This window comes from Hemiscyllium ocellatum, chromosome 3 (genome assembly GCF_020745735.1).
Source record: "Hemiscyllium ocellatum isolate sHemOce1 chromosome 3, sHemOce1.pat.X.cur, whole genome shotgun sequence".
In the NCBI taxonomy this organism is placed as follows: Eukaryota; Metazoa; Chordata; class Chondrichthyes; order Orectolobiformes; family Hemiscylliidae; genus Hemiscyllium; species Hemiscyllium ocellatum.
The window spans coordinates 64,605,322-64,625,525 of record NC_083403.1 but is presented as its reverse complement, the minus strand read 5'-3'; the positions used below and the strand labels follow the sequence as shown (position 1 = coordinate 64,625,525).

At 37.2% G+C, this 20,204-nt stretch overlaps 2 protein-coding genes across 2 annotated transcripts in view; one reads left to right on the top strand and one right to left on the bottom strand.

Moving 5' to 3' along the window:
- Window positions 1–9,417, bottom strand: part of LOC132830121 (uncharacterized) — a 58,642-nt gene extending 49,225 nt beyond the window's left edge. Inside the window, exons 1-2 of the mRNA XM_060847621.1 lie at window positions 9,318–9,417; window positions 2,708–2,779 (exon numbers count right to left, since the gene is read on the bottom strand). Coding sequence (XP_060703604.1) covers window positions 2,708–2,779; window positions 9,318–9,417 — 172 coding nt within the window. The remainder of the gene's footprint in view (window positions 1–2,707; window positions 2,780–9,317) is intronic.
- Window positions 1–20,204, top strand: part of nt5dc1 (5'-nucleotidase domain containing 1) — a 547,161-nt gene that overhangs the window by 223,267 nt on the left and 303,690 nt on the right. The window lies entirely within an intron of this gene.

Here is a 20,204-nt window from a genome sequence, read left to right as displayed (position 1 = left end):
AAGGAAATCAAATCTGCATCATACCCAATGTGATCTAACTGTGGCATAAACGAGGTTTAACACAACTTATATGTTTTTCAGTTCTGTTGATATGGAAAATAAGCAAAATATTTTTTTTCTCGTTTTTTTAAACCACATCATGACTTTTAGTGATCTGCGTGTCTGTAACCCTTGTCTTTGTACCTTGTTTAGATTTTACCCATGGGAGGTGTGATCTCCTTATACTTCTGAGAACAATGCCATTGGTTAAAGGGGGACACTTAATTTTAACACTGTGGTATGGAATATTTTGAAAATGGTAACATTGAAGGGTGTGATGAAGTATGAAGCACGAATAGGATAATGTAAGATATGTCAAGACTAGGATAGAGGAATCTGAGAATGTTGTAGCATAAAAGGAGAGGTAGCTGGATCTAAATAATTAAATTGATTTGCCAATATGTTTCATGTATTTTTATCACAGGATTGATGGGTATCATCACACATTAGTTGTCGTCATCAATTGTTGTGTAGTTATTTTATTGTATTTTCATTTGCATACTCCTTATCTTTACAGAATCAAATTACTGCAGATGCTGGATTCTGTTCTGAAAGCAAAAAATGCAGAAGGTCACAGCTGATCAATCAGCATCCAGAGTGAGAAAGCAAGTCTACATGGCTCTTCATTCTGATGAAAACTTGTCTAGACTTGTAACGATAGCTTGCTTTCTCTCGATGGATGCCCCCTTATATCTTTGCTTTGATTTGCTGCTTTGAATTGTCAATAAAGAATTTACAAAAATGTTGTGTTGCTACGTGATATGTGTTGCTGGTCAAAGCACAGCAGGTTAGGCAGCATCTCAGGAATAGAGAATTCGACGTTTCGAGCATAAGCCCTTCATTCCTGATGAAGGGCTTATGCTCGAAACGTCGAATTCTCTATTCCTGAGATGCTGCCTAACCTGCTGTGCTTTGACCAGCAACACATTTGCAGCTGTGATCTCCAGCATCTGCAGACCTCATTTTTTACTCTTTGCTACGTGATATGCAAAATATTATTGGGTACTTACCTATGGTGATTGAATAAATCAAATTTTGTTAATTAATGCAGGCGTTTTAGTGATACCATTAAGTTTGTACCCTGTAGATGAACACATTGATATGGAAACTGAATCTATATTTATTTTTATTAACTGATGTGGTTAATTCTTTCCTTTTCAGAAGCAATGATACAGAGAGTAATTGTTGAAAAAGATTGCAGATTGTAATGACTGGTTTTGGGGCCACTAGGATTGACGCTATTGAGAGGGTGGTTGTGATCATTGGCAGCAGGAGTCATAGCATTTAAGAATATGGTCGTCCAACATGGTTGTTATGGGAATGCTATTTTGAGGTATCAAAATCTGATAGTTGCATGAGGTGGCTTTCAAAGTACGGTTGTACCAAAGGGCTACAAACAGTTCAGAATGCAAAAGTATTGGAGAGTGATCTTGCAGGCTTTGGAAAGGGTTAAAATGAGTTAAGATTTCACTGATTACAAAAGATTGAGGTTTTCATGATAATTAAATGTGAGGATCAATAGAAATTATGTCCTTTTGTTAGGAGTTCATGGGAGGGTGAAGCATGCTCCAAAATGAGAGGCCATATCTTAAAATTATGACTCATGTCTTCAGGGTTGATGATAGAAATTGGAAATCTGGAATTCTAGCCCAATAACCCCAGAGAAAAGTCTCACACTCCTCCAAGAGGAAAGCCATTGAGGTTATGCCAATGGACAGCTCAGCACCTGAAATTGATAGATTAAGGATACAGAATCAAGGAATTAACAAATTGTTTGCACATGATTGGCCTACTCCTGTTCCTATGGAGTAGCAGGAAGGATAGCAAGTTACTGTTTGCAAAAGTTCCATTTGAGGCTGGTCATGGTGAGGAAGATTTTGTTTACATACTTAGCAAATCTAGATATGTTTACTCGACTTTCCTCCTGCTTCCTTCTTGCATTTTCTTAATTCTCTGACATGACTGGACTTCTTTGCAATCAAGAATTGATATAATTTTAATGTTTGTCAGGCCTGACAACTTTTTAGCAGGAGATGTATAGGTCTTAGAATGGGTCAGGTTGTGGTGGGAAGAGATTTCATAACAATAGTTGTTGAACAGTTGTGAATCTAATGCTAGTTGAACTCTGATGGATATCCTCCTGCACAAATGTCACATTCCCAACTGTTTTTGGGATTCTGTTTCAAATTGTTCAAATGCTTTCAGCACTTTTCAAATCATCACTGGCTGGGCAACTGTTGGAGCTGGGACCTGTCATGTGTCATGGATATGATTTCAGAGTAGTTGGAGTATATTTAGTAAAAGGAGAGATGAAAAAGACAGTTACAGGCCAATGGAGTTAAGGATATATTTCCAGCAGGAAAAATTAGCCAAGGTAAAGGAAGAAGAGCTGGCTCTTTGGAAGTCTTAAAGTGGTTTATGGTACCATAAGCATAACCAAGCAACACACATTCTGAAAAACAGGTATGGATAACTCATTGAGAGTTAAGTAAATAGCTCAGTTTAATTATGACAGGCATAATAAAAGTAGAAAATCATGATGGAAAGTTCTTGCCTCTTAAAAAAACATGTGTAGATATACCAGATTTGTTGGCCCCCTACAGTTTATCTCTGATAGTGTAAATTAATGGTTTCTAAAATTCTCTTTGTAAAACGATCCATTTCTCACCTGTTGGAGAAGAGTGAACAGACACTCGATTTTCTTCTGAACTGTCCGAATCTCCATCACTGTGTCGATAACCTGTTTTGGAAAAGTCAAGGAACACTGTGGACCTTTTTGAATCTTTCATTTGTTACTTTGGGTTCATGTACAAGCAGAAAAATAAAATCTGAGAATGGTGGTTGCCACAGAGTTTTTTTGGAGGGGGATTCTGTGCAATAGCTGTCAGATGCGGTTGTTTTCAATCACATTATAAACAAATAGTGCAGTAACGTATGAAAGTAAGTGCTAAATTACCTTGGTTGTACACACAATACATGTAACTTTAAGAGCTCATAATGTGTAAAGTGTAATTAAAAGTTAGGTGTTTGTTCAAGCTTAATTTTAAGTTTTGTTGAAGGATAAAAAGGGAAACAGTTGAAACACAGAATTTGGGAAATAAAATGACAGCTAATATGCTTTTATACAATGTTCACATCTAGGCTTCTCAATGCTGACTGTAGTGTTTACTTTCTTCCTCAAGGTTCCTCCTAAGAAATTTCTTTGAAAACCTTCTCTCATAGAAAATGTTATTATAAGCATATCATTCTTTCAAAAATTAGGTAATGCGTGGAAGGTTTCATTATAATCATTCCTTTGTTATTAAAAACATTTTGATCAAGCTGTACATGAATAAAAAGTAAACAGAAAATTCAAAAAACACCCACCCGTGTTTTTGATGGCTATTCTCAAAACAGGAGACTTGAACCTTTGAGCACGATTATTAAGAAGTACCCAAAATGGGCTGTCATATAGCAACTGGTTTTTGGTATATATGCACTCAGAATCGTTTTAAACAAATTTATACTCATTTGCAAAAGACAGAAACCCAATTTATTTCATAAAACAAGGCAGTGGTTGAACATTCTGTTTTCAAATGTTTTTGGCACCGGCCCTGTAGAAATATTTGTCAGTTGTCTGAAATCCTTTGGTGCTAATGAAGTGATGGTCTAAACATATTTGGAGGCTTTTAAATGTTTTCACCATAACTAAATTCATGCTTTATGTTGAATTTGGTGTAGAAAGTCAAATGTCTTGATTATGGCATTACTACCTTAAGTTAATATTGCACTCGGCTGTCTGCTGAGACTGTGTTCTAACCCACACCCTTCTGACTCAGGCAAGATTACTGTTTGTTAAACCTTACCAGCACAGTATTGCAATGTCTTAAATAATAATGATGATGCAAACAATGATTTCCTATTTCTGTTTGTACATTCTTTGCGCCATTATGTTTGTCAGCAGGATGAGTGAAATGAATGGAATATATTGACCAGTGTTAAAGTGGTTATATCTTCCAGACAGAACGTTCTAACTGTGTTCTACTTCTGAATTTAATTATTTTTGTTCCTGCTGGTACATAAAGCCAATAGAATATTCTTAACTACAGTTTTGCAGCCACACACGAGTTGCACTCGAAAGGAACGTTAAGTGCAGTGTTACATTTTATATTAACAACAAATATTTGCCATAAATCAAAAATAGTTTTAAAGTAGATTTTAAATATTTTGCATTATATTTCAGTGTGTTTATTTTTCTTTATTTGTGCCCATTAATTTAACTTGCAGACATTTGAATATAAAAGCAACTAGGGGCCTGGGTGAAAGCATACAATTTATTATCCAAGTAGGAACTAAGGTTGATGAAAACTTACGAGGTAGTGATTAGTAATGTCATCCAGTTAGAAGATGAAATTTAAATTAGGAAGGTCCTTAAAAGTATGGGTTACTTAAGCTATGACACCATAGTTATGTTTCTTATTTCAAATGCACTATATCTGTTTATTTTGTATAAAATTACAATCAACGGAATTTTCCATTTGTCTCTTCCTGCTTCTTCTGTGGAAGTTTGGTACATATTGGTTTGTAAATTTCTGATTTGTTCAGCTCTAATTTATTGCTGGTTATGACTTTTAAAGCTTTTGAATCCATGAAGTATAAAGTGACATGAACCTTTGGGTTGTGAGCAACTTTGTGTGAAATATTACTATTTAAACCTTCACAATAACCATTATTAGTGTTTAGTGACTATTTAGTGTTGGTGCATTAATATGGAATTTTCTACTACACTTGATATTTTTCTTGCATTGCTTTCTGTTTCTCATTCAGTTTCCTTTGTTGCTTGAAGTGAAAATCTAGATCAGTTGTTTTTTTCACTATCTCCTAGTAAGTGCACAAATGTCTCAGGCAATCTTTTTCCCCTTTTAGGTATCCTACTACTTTTCTGCACTTTATCTGTAATGGCATGAGAGGCATCACAGACTTGCTGTGTAAGAATGCAAGTGAAATTGTTTACTGCTACAGGTTACTGCTGTACTGAACTGGATGCTGCTCTTTACTGTAAATATTACACAGCACAATCAGTTATATAAATAGAGGATACCCAAACAGTAATTATTTTTTTAAAAATTTAGTTGGATTCCTGCATCTGTGATAATCGGAACTGCATACAGTAATCCATCTATAGTTTGCCCTGCTAACTGAAATATATTCTATTATTAAGGATGTTGCAGTGGGGCACTTGGGAAATTTGAAAGCAATAAGTCAGAATCAACAAGTTTTTTTTATGAAGGGAGGTAGTATTTTGTTAATTTTTTGCATTCTTTAAGGAATTAATAAACAGTGTGGAGAAAGTAGAACCTGTTGGTGCTCAACACTTATATTTCTGGAAGGCACTTGACAAGGTGCCAAATCAAAAGTTGATATGCAAAATAAGAGCTTGTGGCATTAGAGGCAACATCTTAGCATGGGTAGAGGACTGATTAGCTAACAGCAAACAGCATTGACATAAAGGTGTAATTTTCGGGTTGGCAAGATATGACGAGCAGAGTACCAGTTAGCTCAATACATATCAATGATTTTGATTAAGGGACTAAGTGTATGGCTGCTCAGTTTGCTAACGACATGACGATAGCAAGATAAGTTGTGAAGAGGACATGATGCAGTAAAAGGAAATAGATAGTATTCGTGAGTAAGGGAGAAAACTGGCGAATAAAGTCTGCATTCAAATGTTAACTTATCCCAATTTGACAGCAAGAAAAGTAGAAACATTATTTAAATGGAGAAAACTTGAAGAATTCAGAAAAACAGATGGATCTGGATGACTTGGTATCTGAACCACTATTTCGGTTCAGCAAATGATTAGTGAGTCATTTATTGCAAGGAGATAGAAAGTAAAAGTTGTGATGTGTTTTTTTTTGCTGTATAGTTTGTTGGAATGGCCACATCAGAAATACTGTGGAAATTTTTAATCTCCTTAATTTTTTTTAAAAGAAAAGGGCTGTAAATCCATTAGAAGTAGTTCAAAGAAAGTTCACTCATCAGGTGTTTGGGACAAGGGAGTTAGCTTGAAAGGCTGGATTGACTGAGTCTGTATTCATGGAGTTTGGAAGAATAAGAGGTGATCTTATCAAAACATACAATGTTCTTAGGGGACTTGACGGAGTGGGTGTGAAGGGATATTTTCCTTATGGGAGAAACGAGACCTAAAGAATGCAATTTGAAAATAAGAGGTCACTCATTTAGGACAGAGATTAGAAAATTCATTTCTTTGAAGATTGAAAGTCTTTGGAATCCTCTGGGGAAGAGAATGATGGAGGCAGAGTCATTGAATATTTTTAAGGAAGAGCTGATTGATTCTTGACTAACAATGGAGTGAACAGGTATTGGGGCAGGCAGGAGAGTGGAAGTGAGGTCACAATCAGATGAGCCATGATTTTATTGAATGGAGCTCGTGTGATGGAGCCAATAACCCATTTACTGCTCCTGATTGATATATTTGTATGTTCATAAAAGTAATAATATGTCATTGTCAACAGCACAGTTCACAACCTCTCACTGTGTATCTTGCTTATATTGTGTGTGCAAAAATTAATTTTGAAACAATTTTAGGTGCATAATTTAATTCTAAGTAGAAATTAACTGCCGAAAGGTTTCAGTTTCAGTGGCAGTGAAATATTCTCATCCTTTGGCATCAGTTCTCTGCAAACAGCTGTTGCTCATTACTAGAATTTTGCCCCTAGTGATCTAGTTTATCTAATAAGAGAAAAGAATGTACATTATCTTTAGTGTATTATCTTTAGTGTTCTCTACAATTAAAAAATATTTCTCCTCACTGAAACCTACAGTGGTTTGTATCTTCAGCTGAATCTTGATGGCATTAAAATAATTTGTAGTTTAACGTTGAACAATATTTCTGATCCTATTTCCTTAAAATATTCGGCTTAATTTGTGCAAAAGGTGGATTGAGCTTTCAATATTTTATTGTCACACATAAAGGTAGACAAGCTCCGCATTATTTTCTCTTCCCAAATTTTTTTGATGTTTTGGTAATTCTTCATAAATTTTGGATAACTCACTGCAGGCAAATCTGAAAACTCCTGACCACTGTGCAGCAGAACCATGATCTCATTAGAGAATTTCAATGATTTAGTGGTCATTAATAGAATATCAGATCATTCGACTTGTTTTTTCTAAATGGATAAATAATTGTATTCCAAATGTCACAGTAAAATGGGAATTCTGTGCTGCAGTTGTACAGAATCATTTGAGGATTAAAATAATTATTTTAGTTTTGAATTTCAAGGATGTGCAGCTTAGATTACAGCATAATATTGTTACATCTAGATTTCAATTCTTAAACTTATTTACAATCATAGGTCACATGAGACAACAATTTTGATCCAACAGTTGCTCAGTGCTTTGCTTACATTGTTTAAAGAGTTATTAAGCTCTTGCTATATTCAATTGTATCCCTTGAACAAATGTAGCTATTAATTAATGTGTTGTAAATACATTTTGAGGTGTTTTCGCAATCTATTTTGATTAAAATTCAATTTTTAAACTGCCTACTTTGCTGTGCACATTATGTTAAAACTTGGTCACTTAGGCAGTAGAACGAGTTTTCCATGGACCATATATCACAACAGCTACTTGCAATCATACTAAATGTTTAACACAATTGAAACAAAGCTTTACAGAAGAGTTAACAAATAAATTTTGACACCAGCCTCAACAGGGAGATCAAGAAAAAAGAATGAACGTGTCAATCAAAAATGTTGATTTTAAAGGCAGTCAAAAAAGAGGTAGAGACGAAGAAAGTCAAGAAAGTAAGGCAAATCCAGAGCACAAGACCAGGGTAGTTGAAGACATGTGCACTGATGAAATGATGAAACTGGTAATGCTCAAGAGACAAGGCTTAAATGAATAGAAATTTGTTTGAGGTTTATAGAACTAGCTGAAGAGATAGAGTGGGGGGAAGCCATGGAGTGATTTGTGAAAAAAAACGGTGAGATTTTAAAATTGAAGTATTGTGCACTGGGTTGCCAGTTAGCTCAGTTGGCTAAATGGCTCGCATATGATTCAGATGATAAGGTTTTGATCCCATTCTGACTGAGGTAGTTTGAGGCTGTATCTTTGCATCTCTCCAAAGTAAAATCTCAGCATAAACCATAATTTGGCAACTCTCAAATATTGAAGACCTTACACAGTTTAACCTTCTCAAATCTGAGCTCTTTTCATAACTATTTTGAATTTTTTTAAAAATCCAAAAACTTTAGAGTATTTATTTTACCTCCCATTTCCACTATAACACTAGTCAGATGATCCCCACTGATAGCCACATACCCTTTTTCTTCCTTTCCATTTCTGGCACTAGCAGTATGGAAGTCACTTTTGCAGGCTTTTACAAATGATTATCACTGTACTTAAAGTTAACAGTGATATAAAAATTTTTTTTTAATGGTTATAATTAATTTGAATCATGTCCTTTTCAGCTTGTGATCCAGCAGACATATCTTGAGCAAAAATGAACAGCATTAAACATATGCTTTTTTCATCACCCATAACTACCATAACATTCACTGGTGGGGACTGTTTTAGAGAAATAACTGGAGATAATCTATGGTTTCTAACATTTAAGTAAGCCGTGATGGTGATAATGCATGTGGAATAAATAATATTCTGAGACTTGGATGAGGAGTGCACATTGATTTATAATGCTTAAGTTGTATTATCCTTAAAATTGTTTTTCTCATAAGAATCCTAATTCCTAATCATAATACCGCATAGTATGAAGTTGTGATAGCCAAATATTTAATTTTGCCGACACTCAGCGATGATTTCAGTTAGCTAACACTAATTATTGATGAAGTCAATGCACCAACATGTTGTGCCAGTTAATGGTTGGCTACAAGTTTGTACAGGAGTGTCTTAGTCTCACCTTGGTTGTCTAAGGAGTTTGTGAAGGATTCCCCTTTGGGAGGGACAGAAAGTTGAAGTGTACATCAACCTGTGCACAATTTTGCATTCCAAAGTGTCTAGAAAAATTAAATGATAGCAGCATAGATTGCCTGCTTTAAGAGAGTGTTTATCATGTGAGTATCTTATGTGGAAAATATTGGATAAACAAGGTGCTGTGGGAGGATTGTGAATATTAAAATTGCTTGTCTGAGATTTAGTTCAGACTAAAATGAAACCAGCAACAAATGTTTGAAGTCCGTAGCGAGCTGCCCCCATCTTTTCTGTCAACTTGTATCACCACATTTGTTGAAACTCACAGGGATCACCCCATGGACACTTACCAGCTGGATGCCGTGCCTGATGATGTCTATAATATCCAAGTCCGTTGGCCAAGGTAACAGACAATAGCAACAGAAGCGCCGCAGTTTCTCTTACAGCCATGTTTTAACTTCAACTCTGTAAAATTGTGACAGAATTTGTTCTGAACAAAGATAGAAATGTCATCTATTATAATTATATAATATTTGGTGGCACGGTAGCTCAGGGGTTAGCACTGCTGCCTCAAAGCACCAGGGATCTGGGTTTGGTTCCAGTCATGTCTGTGTGAAATTTGCACATTCTCCCTCTGTCTGCGTGAGTTTCTTCCGGGTGTTCCGGTTTCCTCCCACAGTCCAAAGATGTGCAGGTTAGGTGAATTGACCAAGCTAAATTGCCCATAGTGTTCGGGGATGTGTAGGTTCGATGCAGTAATCATGGGAAATCTTTTGGTAATAGGGTAGAGGATTGGGTCTGCATGGGATTCTTTTTGGAGGGTCGCTGTGGACTTGTTGGGCCAAATGGCCTGTTTCCACACAGTTGGGATTCTATGATTCTATGATCTACTGTGCCACTGTGATTCAAAGGTTAAAAGTAAAGGCAAAATGTAGACTGTCAGCAACAATAATAAAAAAAATACATTATTAATCTTAAAATCTGGAAGAATAAGCTCATTTAGTTTTTAAATCTGATTTAATTCTTCACACTGTAAAAATAATAAAAGCAGATCAATATTGCTGCAATAGTAAGGATGCTATGATATACAGTTTGTAAAGTACTTCACAAGCAAAATGACAACTAATGTTTGCCGCCTTATTAATCTTAATTCAAATTGAAATTCAAACATACCAACATATTTTATGTCCAGAATCTTCGTTCACTGTATTCTCCCAATAATTTATCCTCTGAAATAGTGGGGTACCTGATGAAGAAGTGTTTTCAAAAACAATACATGTTGCTATTTATATATGAGAAAGCTTACTCATTCTACAGTGAAGTTGATAGCTCCTCCTTTCAAATGCAAGTACCAATTATGCTGTTTCATTTGTCACATTGACAAGTTGTATCAGGTCAGTGGTTTCTTCTGGTTTGAGTTGCCTTTCCTTCTTTGGCTTTGCTCTGCAGTTGCAGGCATTTTCAAATTCAAATGTTGAACAGATTTCTGAATTGGGTTTCAAAGATGATTTGTTTGTGGAATTAGAAATCTGACATAAGCAACAGTGAGCAGTATTCTATATCCATGTTACTTGACTTCATTTTATATAATTGTGGTTCCAAAATCTATAAGCTACATCTACTTCTACACCCGATAATCATATTGGGTGTCAGTTTTCTCAGACTGTAAAATTTGTAAAGTTTGCAGCAGTGACCGTAATTTACAAAGTGGTCTAAAAGAACATGGCGAAGAAACTTTAATGAAATGCTGTGGATGTGTTTGTACTTTTCTTTTTGTTTAAGTGTGTCATAAAGTGTAGGACAATACTGGATGATTTGTGTAAACATTAACATACATATAACATAAAGTTTGCAAAGATTCGCAGATAATTTCCTTCAGTAACATTAAAAATAATGTATGACTGGTGTTAGTAATCCTTATATAACAATGAAATAACACAATTTGGTTACAGTTAGAATAATAAATTTGTTCAGGTAAAAAATAAGTTGAATTTTGCTCTAGGTTTTAATATTGTTACCATTGTTGTCTCATCTATATTGTGGACAAAGTTAAAAATCACACAACACCAGGTTATAGTCCTCAGATCCAACAACCTCAGGACCTTGTCTTGCTTGATTGCTCATGTTGCTGAATTTTTGGATATCTTGAAACTACTAAAGCCTAATATAATAAAGATCCTCAAACAAATTTAGGTTAATCTGAAAGTGGATGATTCTGTCCAATTTTCCTCTAGGCCAGGACCCTACTTTGTATGAAGTGTCAAAATGTAGGTGAAGGAACAGTCCTAAGTGCCTAACTGCTCACTCCAGGCACTTCTGCAGATGTCGTAGGAACTGTGAGGTTGTGATTATGTGTTTCCCTTTGCCCCAGCAGCATGCACTCACCCAAATGTGCCTGGTTAGAAAAACCAAAGGGAAAGCCTGAGGAAAAATTCCCTTGCAAGACAGGGAGCGTGATTCTGCTCCACAGTAGAAATAAAAAGTGAAAGCTCGCTTTTTTGATGAGAGACCTCATCTGAACACGAGAAATGAAGGAAGAAATCTGGAAATAAACTGAGCAGAAGGATAATCAATAATACAGACATTGATCTGAAAACTCGACCAGCACTCCATTTCGAACGTGTCTGATTTATGGAAAATTTCATTTTTAGGCACCCAGCTTTGAGGAACTGTACTTTTACATCAGGTTCTGCAATTTGAACAGAAGAAAGCCACAAGGAAAATTGAACTACTTGACAATTAAAATTTATGATAAACAATAATGTTAAAAGTTACTGCTGACAGAGATAGTTGGTATGTCGATGTCAAAATTCTGGTTCAACCTGAGATAGTGACCAAAAGTATCAGGAAAAGAAGCAAAGAAACAAGATCAAACAATGGAGTATGTTCTGTTATTTAATCTGATGGTAACTTGGACCTTAAGGGACTTCTAATTTAATCTTAAATATCTTCGTTTTAATTTTAAGATTATATATCCATGTTCTGGTTGAACCCACCAGAAGAAGTCGTTATTCTATTTTAGTTAATCATTCTATCATTGTTATCATCATCACCTGCAGTCCTCTAAATATGGGACAATACAAAGCAAGTTTATAAAATCTGTACTGATGGAACCCTTGAAGTCATGTTATAATCCTGGTGAATGTTTGCAATCCTCATTCAAGGCTGGTATACCTGTTCTGAGAGGAAATAATAGAACCTGAATACAACTTTGCACTGGGATTTGTCTAAGGCTGTATATAATTGAAACATGCATTCTGAAATGAGGGTCAGCATTGCATCAATATTTTTGCACTTGTACACTTGATTTCAGTCTTCCCACAATCCCAAATCCTTCTGATCCTCCCCAGCCCTCAATATTACAACTTGAAATGAAAAATATTTCCTTTTGTTTTCCATGGAACAGAAATAGATGACTGTGTTCTTCCCCGCATTGCATACCATCTGTCAGTATTTTCCTAACCTCACTGGCAATGGACCAGACTGTTTGCAAACTCATTATTACATCTGACCTCTGAGATGAGCTTCTGCCCACATATTTGCACCATCACTACAAATGCCTGTATCCTACCCCTGCCCTGACTAACATCACCAGGCACTGCCTCATCTCAACTAATCTCTTGCCAAAACTTTTGTTGAAGCCTTTGCTACCTCCAGGCTTAACTATTCCAATGCACTCATGACTGGACTCCCACATTCTGGCTTCTGTAAACTTAAGGTCAACCGAGACATCTGCTAACTACATCCTGTTATTGCTGATCTTTCATTTCCAAGAGATGGTGGACACTCAGTAAACAGTCTATTCAGGATCTTTCATCTGGTGAGATAGCTGGAGCGATATGAAAGTGGAAGTCAAAACCTTTATTTTAAGGATGTTTACAATTGTGATGCAAAGGCTCTTGAAATTGATTGTCACACCTGAATCAGTAGCTGGTGCAAGGGAAATGGCAGCACCTTCTGTTGGCTGTCATGGAACAACACAGTGAGTCGTGGCTACCTCAGTTTGGCAATAGGTGCCATCACCAATAACAGAAACCACAATGACATACAACAGCTTCACGTATGGTGTTTGTCACAGAGCCAGCCTATTACAACCACACTGCCTTTTTTATTGCATTTGTTCTCTTCATTGAGGCTTGTCAACATGATGTAGATTGCTTTAATTTCTCTGCTTCTCTCACCCACTCTAGTCTGTCTTCCTCTGAATTTGGTACACTCCACTCTCTCAGGTCAGTCATGGGTGGAGTGGTGGTTATCTGGCATGCCAGCCTCTACCTGTGTCTCACTCTTGGTCGTGACACTATCACTGAATGTCAAACTGTAATTTGGATGGTCACTGAACTCATCCCCTCTGGAAATCTCCCTTCATATCGTCGCACTTCAAAGTCCTCCCACTATGCACAGCCAGCTTCTACCTCCTCACAAAAATCCAAACACCAGACTGTCCTGGTTAACCCATCTTGTCAGTCTGTTCCTGCCCATCTGACTTCATTTATCCTTTTTTCCTGATTTTATACTTTTCCCCTTTGTTCAGATGCTTCCCAACTTCATTTGTGATAGTTCTGAAACTTCCGGCACTTTCTCAATTTCCAGCTTTCTGGCCCCGGCTGCCTTCTGTTCATGGATGATGCTGCCTTTTCCACCAGGCTGCCTGTTTCTTCAACTGAAAACTCCCCACCATGATTGACAAAGCCCTTGACCATAACTGAGCCATCTCTCTCACTTCTTCCCTCACTCATTCTTACCTTTTCCAGAGCACGATAGGGCTTCCCTTGCCTTCTCCTCCAGCACGGTGCTACTATTAAAGATACCTTCCCCCTTCCCTCCACCACATTCCGCAGGGATCATTCCTTCCATGGAATTCTAGTCCTCTCTTCCCTCACTCCTAACTCTTCCACATTCCCCCATGGCAGCTTCCCATGCAATCGCAGAAGGTATAACATTCACCTCCTCCCTCCTCATCATCCAACCCCCCAAACACAGCTTCCACATGAAGCAGCATTTCACTTGGTCTTCTAACAACCTATTTTTATTCGTTGCTCACAGTGCAATCTCCTTTATATTGGCAAGATCAAATGTAGACTGGGTGACCACTTTGTGGAACATCTCTGCTATGTCTGTGGTAATGATCCTGACCTTCCAGTAACTTGCCATTAAATAAGCTACCTTGTGCTACCATTAACATTGCCATCCTTTCCCTGCTTTATTGTTCTTATGCAGTCCATCTTCTCGATCTTGTAAACTGCTACCAGTGTTTGTCAGTGGTGTTGAAGTTGGTAGCTGAGTTGTTGGTCAAAGAGGATGCTTTGGCCAGAATGGTGATGAACTTAATGAGAGTTGTTGGAGTTGCACTCATCTAAGCAAGTGAAGAGTATTCAGTCATGTTCCTGACCCATGCCTTGTGTATGGTGGACGGGCTTTGGAAAGTCAGGAGGTGAGATAGTCACCCAATATCCTAACCTCTGACCAGCTCTTGTAGCCACAGTATTAATACAGCTTCTTCAATTCAGTTTCTGGGCAGTAGTAACCTTGGGATGTCAATAGTAGGAGATTCAATCATGATTATGCCATCAAGGGTGTCGTTTAGAGTCTCTCTTGTTGGACATGTTGCACGTATGTGGCTCGGATATTGCTTGGCACTTTTCAGTCCAAGCCTGAATATTATCCAGGTCTTGTTGCATATGGACATAGATTGTTTGAATGTCTGAGGAGTCATGAATGATGTTGACATTGAGCAATTAATCAGCAACTATCCTTACTTCAGACATTAGATGGAGGGAATGTTTTTGATTAAATAGCTGAGGGTGGTTATGTCTTGGACACTCTCCTGAGAAACTCCTGCATTGATGTCTGAGGACAGAGGTGATTAACCTCCAATAGCCATAATTATCTTCCTTTCTGCTACGTATGATCCTCAACCAGTGTAGGGCTTTCACCCAGTTCCCAATGGATGTAGTATTTTTTCTTTGCAAATTTTGAGAAGATTTGTAGCCTCTGGATGAAGCACTGGTGTCATGGCCCGCTTTTTATTTATGTGTTTAGGTTTTCTTGTATTGGTGACATCCACAGGAAATTATGCCATCTCAGGAAATGATGTCACCACCCAGGGAAACCTAAACACATAAATACAAAGCGGGCCATACCACTTATTCTCAAAGCTCACTGATGATGTTACCTAGTATGGTGATGAAAAGTCTGAAAGCGAACCCTTTCAGCTCAGCGAGCCAAGCCTACATCCAGTAGTTTTTTTTCTAGTGCCGCACTTGGTCAAATGCAATCTGTTGTCATGGACATTTGCTTTAAACTCACTTCTGGAATTTAGTACTTTTGTCCAAGTTTGGACTAAGGCAGTAGTGAGATCAGGACTGAGTATCAGTTTTGGAACTCAAATTGAGCTTCAGCAAGAAGCTTATTCTTTTGTAAGTGGGAGGAGACCCCATGAGTTTTGAAGAGGTGTGTAGAGGCAGTCTGCCATTGCTTTGGGAAGGAGGAAAGGGCTGTAAGAATGATGTCAAGGAAAAATGCACTTCAAGCAATGTTGGGATTTGGGTTGAGGTGGAGGCTACTTGGGTGCGGGAGGATGAAGCTACAAATGAGACGATACAATATTAGACCTGTGAAGAAATAAATATTTAGCTAACTGGAAGCCTGAAAATCTTGAAATCACATGGTTATGAATTCAAGATTACATAAGTGCTGAAGTAACTATGGACAACGGATGTATTAGTGCAATTCTAGTGAACTCTAAACTTATTAAGTTATTTCTGAGGCTGGGATTTGCAATGTAGTAATCATTGCAGTTATTGCTTGGTTGAAATTGTTCAATCTTTGAGGCTGTGCAATAGAAGCATATTTACTGTGGCCTCGAAGAAGTTGTGTTTAGGATCATGGTTTTCATGTGTGGAGAAGTATGTGCTAGTTATTTTGAACAAAACTTGTTAGCCAATGTCATATACGAGTATGTGTGGTTTCTAGGAAATTAATGCTTTCCTTCTGTGTTGTGGCTTTAAGATTTATGAAGGATCAATGTTTTTTGGGGATAATGATTTTACTAATTCTTCTTGTGTGTTTATCCAAATGCCCCATGTGTCAGTGCAAATATGGAAGGTACTGTTACTTTATTACTGTACCTAATAAATTAATTAGTGTATATGAACAATTAGACTCTGAAAATCAAAAAGGAACCCTCGAGAAAATCTCAAGTTGAGTGCTTGAAAAAAATTCTTGACCATACTCAAATGTAATCATTCAGCTATCAATGACCAGGCTTTCGTCTTCCAATGCCTTAAGGTGTGGAATTCTCTACTGAACCCTCCCCACCTTCAATTTCATCCTTTAAGGTGCTCCCTAAAACCTCTAACCAACCATTTAGTCACTCACCCTATTAAAAGACATAAGAATCAAAGTAAGCCATTCAGCCCAAAGAATTTGCTCTGCCAAAAATGAAATCACAACTGATTTGATAATACTCAACTACTTTTGGTTTATTTCCCATAACCCTTAGTTCCTGTACTGATTAAAATGTATCTCAGTGATATAGTTAATGACACAACCCTCAGCAGCAAAAGGTTCCACTCTCTGAGAGAAAAATTACCTCATCTACGTTGAAACTACTTGGCCACTTACTCTGAGATTCTGCCCTCTGATCCTAAACTCTACAACAAGGGAAGACAACCTTTCTTCATCTACCCTTTCAACTTCTCTAAGCATCTTACATGTTTGGATAGGGTTGCCTCATTCTTATAAACTCAAATGAGTGCAGGCCGTATCTACTCAAGCCCTCCTCATAAGACAGGCCCTTCAAACTCAGGATCAACCAGTGAATTTTCTCTGCATTGACTCCAGTGCCAATATATCTTTCCTAAGATGGGAAGAGACAACCAATTCACGGTATTCAGCTACAGTCTTGTATAGTTGTCCCTTGTGTTTCTCTTTATATGGCACATTGTCAAATGTAGCTTTAACATGCAGGATGACTTTTAAGTTGTGGGGCTCTGCACAAAATACAGTCCATAGTGTGGAAATGTCCAAGTGTACAGATAGCAAAGACATGGATGAGGATTTCAGCAGCAAAGTAAAAGATTTACTGAGGATAATTCTATGTACAATATAGTCAACAGTGATTGAGCAGATCAACAGCTGCAGAAGATTGATTAATAACTGATCTAAGTCATAAGTTTGCACATTTGAAAATGCAATTATAAATTATATGGCAAGAAACACATGTGAGAATGCGGTGTTGGAATGGAATCAGGACTTGTGGGTGGTGAGGGATGATCATGGAATATTTTAATATGGTTCATCCTTACAGCATGAAGATACAAATGTTCAGTTCTTGTTCTTTGGGAATGGGTGGATATAATATCAAAGAACCTAAGCTAGAATGTTCCGACAGTGCAGGGGCGAACAGTGGATATTTTGATAAAACCCAGGGAATAAATTTCCAGGTTTGGTGTAGGAGTGACAGTGAGAGGAAACATTTGGAATAAATATTTTAGAAGATAGTCTGGCACCTTGTAACCAGTGGGATAAAAGATGTGTAAGAAAGTGAAACGTACCTTAGGAATAGATAGAGAGAGAAAGAGAGAGAGAGAGAGACACCAAGGTATATTTGATGATATGGAACTGGTTGTTGCCATGCTGTCTCAAATGGGACCACTGATGCGAAGTTTAGTCAGATAGTCAGGTATGAATAAGTCAATTCTTGAAAGCAGCATTTTAGACACCTGGAAACTGGGTGGGAACAGATCTTGGTCTAGACTGAAAGGTATACTCAGACATGTGTAATGATATTCTGATAGTTTGTAAAAATATTTGTCAAGTTAATCAAATTAATTTATAGTAGAAACATCCTTAATAAACTTTTTTTTAAATTCTGAGTTTCGGGAAGACTGCAGTTTTTTTAATAAGTCACTGAGACTATGTGGCTTAATCGTTTTGAGCCTCTGCCATTCTTCACATCATCCTCCCACACTGGTGTTAAGGAGAGAATTCCAGGACACTGCCAACTTTGAATTTAATCCTGAATAATGGTAGAAATATTTATCTGTGACATACAGGATAAATAAGTAACATCCAAAAACAGAGCCAAAGACACAATGATGAAGTTTTTTTTAAATATATGAGAAGAAGCATAATGTGACAGGAGGAAACTGGTACCTGAAATAAACCTTAAGATGTTTTCTTATAAAAGAAAAAAAAAGGAGTGGATTTTGGGGTAGCCTGAAGTAGTATCTTGTAACCAATGGGATTTCCTTGGGGATCTTGTAGGGTTGGCTTGCAGTGGAGAACTGGAAGATCTGGCAGCCGTTGTGTTGGAACGGGGTAAGCGCCAATATGGAACAGAGTCCAAGTCTTGCTCACTGGGAAATTCTTAAGACCATACATTTGAGTGCATTCTGCCCAGGATTTACCCACTATTAAAAATAATGGTCAGAAAATCATGAACAGTGCATATCTCATATTCCAGCATGCACTGCCAGCATACACGTCTCTTTACTGAAAGGCAACTGGGAAACTCTAGGGATGGAAAGCTTGTTCTTTCGTGGATGGGGTTGAAGGTTGATCAGAATATTGACTATCTCAATTGGGTTTTCTTAATTTTTGTCTCAAAGAAACTGATTAATGCAGTCAGTGCACTTGGCTCAGGGCCATGTTCATTACTAAAGTGGTTGCCACTCAGTAAAGAGACGAGTATGTTGGCAGTGCATGTTGGAAAATGAGATGTGCACTGTTCATGATTTTCTGACCATTATTTTTAATAATGGGTAGATCCTAGACAGAACACACTCAAATTTTGATCTGTGTTCTCTTAGTCTTCCAACACAGTATGAGTTTGTAATACGATGCTATATATCCTGTACATTGCCATGCCTGAAGTTAATTCCAACATCCAGCAGATTGTTATGCTTATTACATTTCGGTATCTTGAACCATGTCCTTGAATCTGGAAAAGCTGATGTTGCTGGAATTTTCTTTCCTGAAATAGCAGCTAAGGTACATTCTCTTTTGTTGTGTGGGTCTCCTCGGTACATTATCCCTGTGCATCATCTTCCTTAATCGGTTAATAGAAATGATTTGTCAAGTAAAGTTAGACTTTGGCTACATAAAGTGGAGATTAATAGTGAAAATGTTAAGGTGAATGGTGTGGCAATGATTGAGAATGTAAAACAAATTAACTGCCAAAATGTAAACAGAGGATAGAATGAGCTAACATAGCACAGTGAGTTGTCTTTTGAACTTTACTGCAAACTTGAAAAGGTAGTCAAACATCCGTTTGTTGTGCTGCTTGGTAGTGGTTTCTAAAACTGCTGGTTCATAGCATCTGGTATTCTGTTTCCAAGTGTGAAGGTAAATGGTCGCAACATAGTGGGGAGTAATTCTAAGGCACGTTTTCATATAATTGTACTTGGATTAATGTTTTGCCTCACCAGGTAGCTGGAAATCAAACTACAATATTTCTAGAGTTGTTACAAATGTTAAAAATTTTAAAAAGTACACAGAATTGTCTTTTTAGACCCACATTGACTAAGCACTGGTCCAGTTTCTATACTTCGCAAAAATTATGAGTTATGATGGAACGAAATTGTTAATGGTGCAAATGGTGGTTATTTGGCCCATTCTGCTCCCACTGGTTCTGTTATCCAGTGCCAATCTCTTGCCTTTACCCCATACCCACTACACCATTTATATCCAAATAACCATTCAAATGCCCTCTTAAATGGCTCAATTGAACCCACATCTACCACATTCTTTGAGCAGTGAATATCTTACCTTACTGTGTGAAAGCCTTTTCTCACATAGCCCATGCTTCATTCGCACATCTATTTAAATTTATGCCCCTTCGTTATTTTTTCTTCAGCTTCTCCCTATCTACTCTATCCAGCCTGCTTATGATTTTGAAAACCTTGATCAGATCTCTGCTCATTATTCTCTCCGAAGAGAACAGTCTTAACTACTACAATTTATGTTCCTAGCTAAAGTTTCTCATTTATGGAAACATTCTTGTAAATTGCTTGTGCTTTATCTCCAACATATTCACAACTTACCAATAAGGTAGTACACACAACTGTATATGTGCTTGAGGTGCTGTCTAATAAGTGTCTAATGTAATTTCAATGTCTGTTTTCTGCACTTGTACTCTATAAATAAATAAATTCTAGCTACAAATAAACAATATTTACTGGCAAGATAACACTAATTATTAAAACTTGAGTCGCCTTATAAATCTCCCGTTA